This window comes from Lutra lutra, chromosome 10 (assembly GCF_902655055.1).
Source record: "Lutra lutra chromosome 10, mLutLut1.2, whole genome shotgun sequence".
Lineage (NCBI taxonomy): Eukaryota > Metazoa > Chordata > Mammalia > Carnivora > Mustelidae > Lutra > Lutra lutra.
Window position 1 is genome coordinate 54901317 of NC_062287.1, and position 12686 is coordinate 54914002.

At 51.6% G+C, this 12686-nt stretch overlaps 1 protein-coding gene across 1 annotated transcript in view; it reads left to right on the forward strand.

Moving 5' to 3' along the window:
- MAP6 (microtubule associated protein 6) overlaps positions 1–12686 on the forward strand; it is a 73416-nt gene that overhangs the window by 42787 nt on the left and 17943 nt on the right. Inside the window, exons 2-3 of the mRNA XM_047693315.1 lie at positions 9689–9902; positions 11863–12059. Of these exons, the coding sequence (XP_047549271.1) occupies positions 9689–9902; positions 11863–12059 (411 nt within the window). The remainder of the gene's footprint in view (positions 1–9688; positions 9903–11862; positions 12060–12686) is intronic.

The following is a 12686-nucleotide window of genomic DNA, read 5'->3' on the forward strand; positions in this document are numbered from 1 at the left end:
CCAATGCAGGGCTCAATCCCAGGACCCTGGGATCATGACCTGAGCCGAAGGCAGAGGCTTAACCCACCCAGCCGCCCCCTAATTGAGCAATTTTATTTTTAACTCTTTGTCCTCATAATTCTATACATGTTGTGCACATGAGCTTTCTTTGTGTGAAACGCTATTTCCCATGAGGCTCCCTGCATTGGGCTTGTGAGCCTCATGCAGCCTGGGACAGGACTTAGCAGTTACCCACAGAATCTCCATTTACCTAATGAAGAAACTGAAGCCCTGATCTTGTCATTGCCAACTGCTACCCATAGTGGATCTTTCCATGTAAAGGAAAGGGCGGATTCTTTTCCACTCGTTCTCTGTTCATGTTAGATGAGCTTCAAACTTTTCTTTTTCTTTTTTTTTTTTTTTAAAGATTTTATTTATTTATTTGACAGAGAGAAATCACAAGTAAGCAGAGAGGCAGGCAGAGAGAGAGGAGGAAGCAGGCTCCCTGCTGAGCAGAAAGCCCGATGTGGGGCTCGAACCCAGGACCTGGGATCATGACCTGAGCCGAAGGCAGCGGCTTAACCCACTGAGCCACCCAGGTGCCCCAAACTTTTCTTTATATACAGACATTGATTTGCTCAAGTACATGCCTTCTGCATTTTAGAAAACTATTATATATGTGTGTACATGTGTTTACTGGATGTTAATGGACAAGAACTGTGGTCCTAAATGCTTACAACATTGGCATTCTCCATCAGATCCCCTTTTCTCCCTCTCGCACAAAAGAAGCTGAAAGACACAAGCAAGCAAATATCACAGGCATAGCCCATAAAGCTCCTCTCCTGACCCAGTCATTTCTGCCAGAAAGAAACAATCTTTCGTTCCCCTCCAAAGAGAGAAAAGCCGCTCTAAGCCCCCTGCAACCCTCTAGGCTCAGGTGTTCTTTTCTTTTTAATCTCCAGATTCTACTTCCTTGAACAGGCTCCTGACAATAGCTTGGCAACCGACAGAGTTCACTGACTTGTTTCCAACAGATTTCATGAAAGAGCCTGCTTCCCTTCTTCGAGAACACTTTAATATAACAAACGTAGGCAAGATTTTTGAACAGAGACTTAATGTTTCCATGACAATGTCAATTACCTATGAGAATCCGTGGGAAGATTTTAGACCATTAAGACTTAAAAGCACGATTTTCTTCCATCATAAAGCAGTGGAAGAATGTTGTTGGAAATTTTGTTGTCAAGAGGATGGGGAGAGAATTTTATTTCCCAAGAACTTAGATATGTAATAAATCTGGGCCTTATGGGCAGAGACATGGAATTTATATTCTATCGTGGCTGGCAGTAATCCATTATTGAGTCCCTACTTTTGTGGAGAAGTGATTTGCACCAATTAACACATGTAGATATTCTCCCCAGCAGTAGAATTATTCCTTGTATAATTCTATCTCATCATTTCTTGTAAATGCTAGGCTTTTTCAAATTAGAAATGAAAGAGCAGCCCCTATTCTCTTCTTTGGCAATGCTTTCTCTCCAAGGCCAAACCCTCTCGCCATTCTTCTGATGCCTGCCCTCCTCCCTCTCCTGGAGCCCGGCTTCATCAATCAACTGGCTCCCTGCCTGTCTTCAGTTTCCCCCTCCCCCCATAATTGCTCTTTCAGTATCTCTCCTTGAATCACTGCAAGAAAATGTGTGTAAGTGGGGCAGGTCCTTAAACGAACGTCTGTGTATGGTGGACATTCAGTATTGGAGATTCAATTAATCAGGCATTCACTGAATGCTACTTTGTTCAAGTCTAATGTGAAATGCATTCAGAAATAAACCTGGCATCGGAAGCTGCAGCCCAGATTTTGCCCTCTCCTAGCGCCGGAATGTTGACTGCAGTGGTCAGAAATACAAGCACTGCACGGGGGTGGGGGGGTGAAGGGGGGCGCCTGGGTGGCTCAGTCGTTTAAGTGTCTGCCTTCAGCTCAGGTCATGATCTCAGGGTCCTGGGATTGAGCCCACATCAGACTCCCTGCTTAGTGGGAAGCTTGCTTCTCCCTCTCCCACTTCCCCTGCTAGTGCTCCCTTTCTCACTGTGTCTCTCTCTCAGTCAAATAAATAAAATCTTTAAAAAAAGAGAAAGAACTACAGCCATGGGACAGACAGCTGACGGCGTGGTTGTCCAAATCTCCCAGCCCGACTACCAAGCCAGTGGGGGCTGTTGTTGCTTCCGCCTGTTCACGCTACATTGCTAGCTCTGGGCCTGGAATATAGAAGATACTCAATAATTTTTCTTGAACAAACAACTCTGTGATGAAAACCAAATGCATTTATTGTACAGTTATCCAGCGTGGGCTTTGTCGCACTGACACAAATGGGCAGGTCCTCTTCAAAGACGACATTCTCCTTGAACCCTGCATCAGCCCTGTGATGTTGGTCTCAAGCTCCCTACGGTTCAGAGCAGGAGAGGGCCTGGCCCGAGGGTTGGAGCTGGGCTGTAGCCCAGGTTTATCCCACTCCTGAGCCTGTGCTCTTGCTAGTGAACCCCTTTCTCTGTCCTGACGCGGGCTCTGTGCCATTTCTCACCTTGTTAAACCCTGCCTATACCTCCCTATATATGCCTTGTGCTCTGAGACATGGTTTTCTCCCGAGGGCCTGTGTTTTTTTGTTTCTGCTGACGACCTGGACTCAAGGCAGCCTCATCTTTATCCACTTTGTGGCATCAGAGGCCTTGCTACCTCCTAGTGAGGGCCACAGTATGGTCCCACCCCACCCCACCCCCCCAGTTTCTTGCAACCAGAGCAGGACCTTCTGTTCACTTGGTGCCACATTTCTGCTGGAGCTTGAAGTTCCTGTGCTCTGCTCACACCAGGGCTCTCTGCCTTGCTGAAGTGAAGTGTGGGTGTTTTAAGCCCCTTTTGAGGAGAGGAATAATTTCTGATCAGGGTGTGTATTAGAATCGATTGCTCTGTAACACCTGACTGCCAACACTTAACAGCTTAAGCTGACCAATGTTTACTATCTCCTACCGTTTCTAAGGGTCAGAAACCCAGGAATGGCTTCTAGAATGGTTCCAGGCACTCTCCCAGCATCATCTGAATCCTTGCGGGGGGCCTGAGGCTCCACCTCTAAGATGGCCCACTCACCTGCCCTTCAGCACAACACTGCAGCACGACACTGCACACAGGCCTCTCCGTGGGGCGTGTGTGTGAGTCCTCCTGTCGTGGCCACTTTCTGTCCTCAGTGTGAGTGCTCCGCAAGGAAGCAAGCAGGAGGCTTGGCCAGTCTGTAGCGGCCCAGCCTGGGAAGCTCCGTGTGGCCACCCGCACCATATTCTGTTTGTTGCAAGGGAGTCACGGAGTCCTGTCACATTCAAGGGAAGCAGAACTAAGTCCCACCTGAGGGAGGAGTGTGCAAGAATCTGTGGATATGGTGAGAAGTGACACAGATGCCCAACGCCAAGAGACTCTTGGGTGGCCCCCTCAATGCCCTCCCCAAGCCAGGGCAGCCGGGACTTCTGGGGCAGCCAATCCTGCGAGGGAGAGAGGGGGAGGCTGCGTTTTGAATCGCTGGCCCAGGCTCCGCAAGCATCACACAGATGCAGAGGGACTGTCCTGATTCTCGACGATGGCACCTCTGGGAGGGAAGAGAGAGACCTATCCAGGCCACCTGCCCTAACACAGCTCAGTGAGTGCTGCAGAGGGATAAGGTCAGAGAACAAGCTCCACGCACCAGCGGGGGGTATGGAGGGAAGAGGATGCTGGGCACGGGAACGGCAAGGGCGAAAGTTCGGAGGAGGGGCAGTGCAGCAGGTGTGTGGGGAGGGGCCGTGGTGTTGTCACTGGCAAAGTTGGCCATGGTAGCTTCGACTCGGGCTCGTAATTCGTTTAAAGAGCTTTGTGCCGCACCTTGCGCCAAGCAGGTGCTCACTGACTGACGACGGGGTGGCTGGCGAGGACAAAGTAAGGCCAGAAGGATAACTGAGGGCTGAGTCACAGGGCCGTGCATGTCGTCCTGAGGAGCCAAAGCATGAGCAAACTAGAGGGGGTCTTGGCTTGGAGCACAGCTGGTCCTGTAGTGACTGGAATCTACCGCAGGGTTTAGCAGAGAAGTAGTGTGCTCATGGCCGAGCTGGAGGATGATCTCTCCTGGAGCCTGTGCCGATGAATCAGAGGGAGGAGGAAGAGGCTGGGACTCTGATGCTGGGGTCCTGAGGCCACGGTCCAGGGAGAGGAGGTCTCAAGGGCCGAAGTGAGATGGCACAGGGGGACTGGACAGGAAGAGGTAAAAGTAGGGTGTTCGTTGCCTCCTTTAAAATCTTTGCCTGGTCAGCAAACTGCTTTAGCAGCTGCTCAGAATGCAAGAATGCACCTGTCTAAAGGCCCTGTGGGAACAGTCTAGGAACATCTTGTCTACCAGGTCTCTGTGAGGTGGCTCACCCTGGGCCTGTCTCTGCTGTTCCTTGATGGGAGGTTGGAGGCTGGCCCAAGCTTTTCTCCATAGATTTTCCAGCACACAGGAGCCATTAGAGGAGTCTGTTAAACCCAGACCTGAACATACTGGTTGAGCCTACTTCCCTGTGTAGTTTACCCAGCCACAGAGGGTCATCATAATCCCAAACCCTGCTCTGTCCCTGCAGGGATTGTGCAGGAGAGAAGTCCTGCATCGAGCCTGGAATGATTTGCTGTGGAGGGGACCATGGGCCCTTGGCAATGCAGTTGGAAATCCCATCCCCATGACTTCCCTGGATCACGATACAGGAGGAGCCATGGCATGGGGAGACTCTCTGGGATGCCAGGGGCAGCAGCCAGTAGATATGGGACCCTCCCGTATGCTCACAGCCTCACTGTGCACCCAGACTGGCTGAAGGGAAGTGCTGTCTTGTGATTGCTGCCCGGAGCCGAAGCTGCCATGAGCTTGCGGCTGGGTTACACATCCACCCCCAAGTGTGGGATGGCAGAAGGGGCATGGGCTTTGAGTCAGACAGACTCAGGGTCCAATAACGGCTTACTGGCTTGGCAAGTCTCTTCACCTGTCTGTACTCAGGTTCCTCATATATAACATGGGGCTAATAACAGCAACCTCACAGGGATGATGAAAGGGTAAACTAAGGCTGGATGCACAGAGAGTTCAGCCTAAAGGAAGTGGGCATTGGGAAGTGTTAGCAAACTCTTCCTTTCCTTACCTGCCCCCTGATTATCAGGGCTTCCTTCCTGCCCCCAATCCTTTGCCACCATGGTGGCTTCACTCACTGGGGGCTCTGGGCAGCCTCCTGTCAATCTAGGGAGGGTGGATTTTACGAAAGCTTGGGAGACACCAGATGCTTGCTTTAGTATGGACAACTCTTTCCTACAAGAAGAAAGGACCAGAAAGGAGATCAAATAAGAGCTAATTCCATGAAATAGTCACTCAATGCCAAGCCCTTCAGTCCCGTGGAGAATGTGAGAAAGATATAGAACACGGCTCTCAGTGGGGGCCTGGGTGAGGGCCAGGGCCTGACACAGCAGGTAGAGACCAGGGGGTTTCTCACCCAGCTCTGCCCCTAACCCACAGTTTGACATAGGGTAAGTTAAAGGATATCCCTTCACAGCCTTGCAGATGAGGTTGGACTCAAAAGTAGGGTTCTGTCTGGAATTTTCTGTTATGTATCTCATCCCTCAGGAGAGGTAAAGTGAACTCATAAAATAATTAAAGAGCAATGTGAAACTGCATGGGTCACCACAAAGTTGGACAAGGTAGTAAAGCATCCAGGAGGCAAGAGAGAGGAAACTTTGGGCTGAGAAATCCAGGAGGGAGTCCTCAAGAGAAGAGCCCCAAGCTGGGCCTTGAAGAATAAAGAAAAGTGGGGCAGTCTGAGAGAAGGACATTGTCAATGGAGGAACAGTGCTGCTTCACTCAGAAACGTTCAGCAGCTCCCCAGGCTGACTGCAAGCATGTAAACAAAGCCTTCCAGGCCCTGTAATCCTGGCCCCAGCTCCCACCTAGCCTGGTCACCTGGACATCCTTCCAAGGACCCCACCCTCCACACCCTGAGCAGCTCACCTGCTCTCTGAACCTGCCTCAGGGACTCAGAGTGCTGCCTGAATTCCCTTTGTCCACTTCTCTGTCTCCATCTTTTAGTGCCCCCTTGAAAATTAAGTATCCTTTTCCCTCTGTCCCTCTGTCCCATTTGCTTAGGATCACACACGGACAGATCCTGACCTACTAAACTGTAGCCACCTCAGCCACTGGGTCACATGCCCTGTGGGACACACGCCCCACCCATGGCTGGTGTTTGGTAAATGTCAAATGATTAAAGGAATGAACCATCAAGCTGAAATCCAGCTGCACGGGAAGGGGAGTCCATGCGTATAGGGGACCACGGGCTGGTGGCAAGAGGCTGTGGTCGTGACTGAGCTGAGAGCGTGGCCCATGCTGCTCTGGGAGGAGCATCTCAGGGCTGGAGGAGCTCAGGGGTCATCTCGTGCAGCTGTGTCTCCAAACCCTCCATTGCATTGCACTCAGCAAACCTGAGCCGCACAGGCCCCTCCAGTGAGAACAAGCCAAACACACTGCGGCGCCGACACATGGGAGAAGTGTAGTGGAAGGATGTGGGCCGTGGGGCCTCGCAGACCCGGGCTCATAGTTCAGTCCTGCTTCTTTGCCAGCTCTTTGGCCTATGCAAGCCACCTAACCCCTCTGAGCCTGGTTTACCTTCTTTTGTAAGAGAGATACAATACGACCGCCTCTCAAAGTTGTTGTAAGGGTTACAGATAATATACCAAAGCAAACCCAAAACAACCCTCCGGCTTATAAAAGGTGGGTAACGAATGGTAGCTGATTCTACTTGTGTGACAGATGCTTAGTTACGGCTTGTGGCTGGGGAAGGTTTTGTGGCGAGTTTGAAGAAAGTTCTAAGTAGCAGAATTTGGGTTTCAGCTGAACTGTCTGTCCTAATTGCAGTGACCTTATCATGAAACTCTACGTGGCTTCATATAAAGATCAGTTGTTTACGATCGGGGTCACCAGACTGATCCCACGAGGACAGGTCCCACGGATAATGCTCACCGTGAAATGCCTGCCAGCCCAGAGGCCAGGCCAGAGATGTAGAAAACTGCAGAGGCTGGCCTGGGAGAGATGATCCAGAAATAGCTCTCAGGGCCAGTGTAGACCTGTGTCAGTCCTTATTCTGGAAGCAGGCAGAAGTAGGAGCAGAAAACTCAGGGTTTTGCCCTCATATATTCAGGAACCAGGTCATTACCAGTAAGCCACGTATAAGGGGCTTAGGCAATACTCGGGTCCTAAAGGGTGGGAGGATGGAGGGGGAGCCTGGAGCCTTGGGCAGGTCATGGTGGCCACAGCGCCCGGTGTGACCCAGCCCAGCCAAGAATGGCTCAGAAGTCAAGTCGAAGTAGCTGGTTGAACCCACGGAAGTGTAAAAGGGTCGAGGAGAGCACAGGAAAAGATATAATGCAGCCTTGAGGCCAGAGCAGATGGGGGCCATTAACAGAATCAGAGGGTCTCAACCCTCCAAGTCCCCTTCTCCTCCCAGTTTCCCCAACTCAGTGGGTAGCGCTGACATCCACAAACCGAAATCCTGAATCTCCAGATTCCCTTCTGACCCTGGCCTCCCTCAGCTCAGCCGCTTTTAAGTCCTGCCCACTTCCCTCTTGACTTGTAGCCACTCTCAGTCCCCACTGCCACTGTCCTGGTTCAGGCCTCTGTCTTCCTCCGGGCTCACTTCACAGTCTCCTGCCTGGCCTCCCCACTCACTTCGCCCCGTCTGTGCACCATTCACACTGCTGCCAGAGTTCTCTCTCCCCAAACTAATCTGGCCACATTCATCTTTGGCTTGGAACCATCTGGCAGCTCCTCGATACAGTCCAGACCATCCCCTCAGCATGGTTGGTAGGACCTCACAATCTGTCCAGCCTCCTGTGCTCTTCCCCACAAGCTTCAGCCCAACCACCCAAACTGCATGCAGAGGGCCATGTCTCAGCTGCCTCTTTGGGTACCCCTCATTCTGCCTGGAACCCTGGCCAGCTCCCTATCCCGTCTCTGACTCCACTCCAGAACCCACATCTCCGACTCCCTCCCAGGCTGGCATAGGCCGTGTTCCCCACTCCCCCCTCTTTCATGGCTCTTTTCTTACCGTCCTGGACAAATCTCATTCCCTCTTGCGCCCAGGGCTTCTCTTACTGAGTTTGGCTCCACAGAGCTCAGCATCCTGCCAGAGAGACCCTAGGCAATCAGGAAATGTGTTGTGAATGAATGAATGAAATAAATTGAATGATGAGGGAATGAAGACAATTTGGTGGGGGAGATAAGATGCTTTGGTTCTAGGGATTTTGAATTTAAGTTGGTGGGGCTCCTAGGTGGGGGTCCAAGATGCACTGGAAAGGTGAGTCTGAAGCTTGGGTGGTGGGGGCGGGCAGTCTCTTAAGAAACTGTGGTCTCTCTCCTCACAAATGAGCCACTTCCCCTCAGGAGGTCAAATGACCAACAAGGGGCTCCGTGTTAACCAAACCAGCTTGATCGACTCAGAGACCCTCTGAGGGTCTAGAAGGTCATACGATAAAGACATTGTCTGGTCTGAGTCTTTTTTTGACTGACTCAAAGAGGGGAGGGGCCTGCCCCACAGCTCTTTAGAGGTGGGGCTGGGACCGCAGGTCTCTCACAGCCTCAGCTCTTTCTGTCATCCCTCCTGTTTGTGCCACTCGTCTCTGAGCCCCGAAGGAGGGCCTCATCAGTGAGGGTGACGAGGGCGCTGGAAGAACCTAGCTGCACTTATATACACCCTACCTCTTCCTTTCCCACAACACAGCTTCTCGTGGCCCCCAGTGGGAACAGATCTGTCGGATGTCATGCACTCAACAAACAGGATGGACCGCGTGGCCTCTATGAGCAGCCGCATGTACTCGACCCTGCTTCAGACATTGTCCCCATCTAGTCTCCAGCCCTGTAATAGATCAGAAACAGCTGGTTAGGAGCCACGATAAGAACATGGACACACTGACTCAGGAAAGAGCAGCAGGTGGTGGCCATTAAAGGGTCAGGCCCGATAGCCATTCACACCAGAGCACTTGAAGACTGTCCTGCGTGTACTCACTGCAATACCCGTCCTAACAGTGACTCCACCTGTGTTTGGTACATTTTGCTTGTTTGTATCTGCAAGCATTTAGACATCTCATGAGTGTTTTCATCTACAGGGATTAAGACTGTTAAATTTCTGGCAACATAAGAAGCAAGCCCTCTGCTAGCAGGAGGAGGAATTATCCTTGAGGACAAAGGGTCTCAGCATGACAAGGTGGGGGAGGGGCCTCGGTCCTTGACCATGGCATACCAGACACACCTTCTAACACGTCTCATTCTCACACTCTTGACCTCCCACGTGCCTGGCTATTCAGTCCTAGAGGTTGAACCCTGGCATGATGGAGTGGATTGAGTGTTTTCAGCCTCGTCTGAGATAGTGCAAAAACAAGGCCCAGAGATTAGAATTGCCTCTCTATGATCACACAGTGGTATCTGGGAGCCTGAGCTCCGTCTTCCTACAAGGGCTCCTGCCGCAGCCTGTACCGACGCAGCAGGAAGGAAACCACGAGCTTCCCCATGAGGAGACAGGGAAGTTCACTGCTGAGCCGCCCCTCCATCAGCAGTGAGCCCTGCTGAGAGCTTTGCTGTGTTTGCAGCCCTGTTCGTCCCACCAGATAGTGTTTCATATCACTTATGCTTTCTTTGATTCACAGAAATGAATTCAGAGCATGGACGGATATCAAGCCTGTGAAACCGATAAAAGCCAGGCCCCAGTACAAGCCTCCAGATGATAAGATGGCTCACGAGACCAGCTACAGTGCCCAGTTCAAAGGGGAGGCCAACAAGCCCACACCAGTGGACAATAAGGTCATTGATCGCAGAAGAATACGCAGCCTCTACAGTGAACCTTTCAAGGAACCCCCAAAGGTGAGCTAGATCTTGTGGGGAACCCCTCAGCACAACCTAGATACAAGGGCTTAAGGGCAGCAAAGTGTGAGGAGGGCGGGGCTACTGCCCACCTGGCCCCACCCCCAAGGGCTCCTGGGAAATTCCTCCTCTTTTTGGTAGCACAGAGACCAGGGAACAGGAACCTTGGCTAAATTCAAAGGAAATGTTAAAAAGGAACAGTGCCTAAAATAAAACTGCTTGAGGACTGGCCGGTTTTCAGAGAACTAGCTTCTAGATTTTAAAACCATTCCCCAAAAAAGTGGCAGAAAACCTCACCTGAGCCCTCAGTCCCTCCTTCTTAAAACAGCTGCTTTTGCCCCTGAAGTGCTGGCCATTGGAGGTGTCTCGATGGCTTCCTCCCACCCTACCCCTGCCAGCATCCTCGGCTCCAATCCATGGACAACTTACTCCTTTTTATCCTTTTCCTCCATAAATACTAGGCACCATCGGCTCAGAGCACCTGTCTCATCAGCTGTAAGATGTATTCCGGGTCATTTGTTACTGTAATAGACAGTTTGTGAATGATTTACATTTCTAAGTAGCTTCAGTGGATTCAGGGATTTCCATTAATAACAGTACTTTGCCTTATTTGCATCCCAGTACACACTTGTGAGGGGGAGAACTGAGTTGGAGACTCAGCTGGAAGCAGGAATCATAAACGCCAAGGCTGATTCTGTGAAGTCAAGCCACATGGGGTTGTGCAAATATCCCCTTTTATCTATAAGAGCAGGAAAAGTGTGAGAGCCTTTCCTCTGCTTTTGTCTGAAAATCTTGCACTGAAATAGTTTCCTGTTTGGCCCTGGACTAAATTCTAGGTAAAGTGGGAACTAAGCCAGCTTGACTGGACTCCTCCACTTGGAGCACTGAGAGTTCCATGTTCCGTGAAAGCCCTCATTCCCAGGCAAACCGGAGGTACAGGTCAGAGGTGACTGAAAAGCTCCCTGGAGCTCCCTGAGTGAATGTCTTAGCCTGGGAGGCCCAACAGCATCTTTGGCCATCTTCCACTTTGTACAAAAGAAGACTCAAGGGAAGGAAGGAGGGAAGTTTAGGGAAGGTGAACCCAGAGATGGAGGGCATATCGAGGGACCATACACAGTGACCCCAGAGTTCTCGGGAGAGAGAGGGCTGGGCCGTCTCCTGGGAGTGAGGGGGCAGAGTTAGAGGTGAGGGTTTGCGGGGAGTGGATGGGCTGCTCTGGGGAAGAGAGTCCTGGGAGCCAGCAGGAGAGGAAGGGTGGATGGAGGGCAGTGTGAAGGCCTCTCTGAGGTGAGACTGCCTGGCCCATTTCTCCACACGAGCTCACCTTCCTGGAGACAGAAACAGAGGAAAGGCCAGGTTATACGGTCGATGGTGATACCGCCCCCGAATCTCTGCATCTTCTACCAACAAAGGTTTATTTCTCATTAAAACCTGTCCAGCATGTGGGGGGGGCCGCAGCCCTACTCCTCGCTGCCTCTACAGTGTGGCCCTCGGGTGACGGAGAGCCTCTCTCGTGGCCGAGGAGAAGAGAGCAGGGGAAAGTACCAGCTGGCCCTCCAGTTTCCTCTGGAGGTGACCCCATCCCTTCTGCTCACATTTCATTGACTAAAGCAAATCCTAGGCCTGCCCGAGTTGAACAGAGTAATGAGGTACAATCTTCCCATGGGGAGGGGCGGCAGGTATCTGCAAAACAGCCACACTATCTGCCACCACGGTCGTACCGTGGTGACAGCCGCCAGGCCGGGGAGCCCCTGTGGCCAGTGAGCCTGTGGCCAAAACCCCTGACCATCCGGTTCCAAAGCCAGATGACCTGAGTCACTGAAAATACTTCAGATGCCATCAGGTGTCATCATGACGGTTACCGTCGAGCTAATCATGTCTTCTCTCTAACTTCTCTCTCCCACTCCCTCCCTTTCTGTGTTTCTGTATTTGCGGTCTGTCTGTCTGTCTCTCCGAGCAGGTGGAGAAACCTAGCGTTCAGAGTTCCAAACCAAAAAAGACCTCAGCGAGCCATAAGCCCCCGAGGAAGGCCAAAGACAAGCAGGTGGTGTCGGGCCGGGCCTCCAAGAAAAAGAGCCCAGAGGGCCCCACTGCCGCCCAACCCGAAGACAAGGAGCAAAGTAAAGAGATGAACAATAAACTGGCTGAGGCTAAAGAGTAAATTTCACTGCACTTTCCTTTTATTCTTCTTTTCCTTTTTTTTTTTTTTTTTAACCAACCAACAAAAAAGGCCACAAAATTGCTTAGAGGTTTCTCATCTGCCTTGGTCCTGAGTGTTCCAGGAGCTCTTCGGTTTGGTTTCTTTCGATGGAGGAATGCTGTCTCCAAGCCCAAGCGGCATGACTCCTCTCCAAATCGAGACCTTGCCGGGCTAAGCGCGGCGCAGAGGTCCATGCCGCAGGGCCCCTGGAACACCAGGAACCCCGGGAAGCATAGCTCCCTGGTTGTGCCTCCCACAGCAGGTGAGACTGCTCGCTGGCTGCGGAGGGAGGGAGGCAGGCCTTGGCACGCAGAGGCCATTCCCAGTGGCTGGAAGTCTCCCGGTACGCTCGGGAATGCCCATAGGGTGCCCCCCTCCTCTTCTCCTCCAAGGTCTGTGTCAGTGATCCGCTCTGAACTGTAGGTAAATGTGTCCTTTTCCAAAATTCAGAGGGTTATCATGTGCTAGAGAAGCTCGCTTTGGGGCTTCAGTGGTGGACGGCATTTGTGGAAATATTTAAAAAGCAAAAAACCTCGGCCTTAATGTCCATAAGATGAATCGTGTCCGTTAAGTCATTTTTTTCA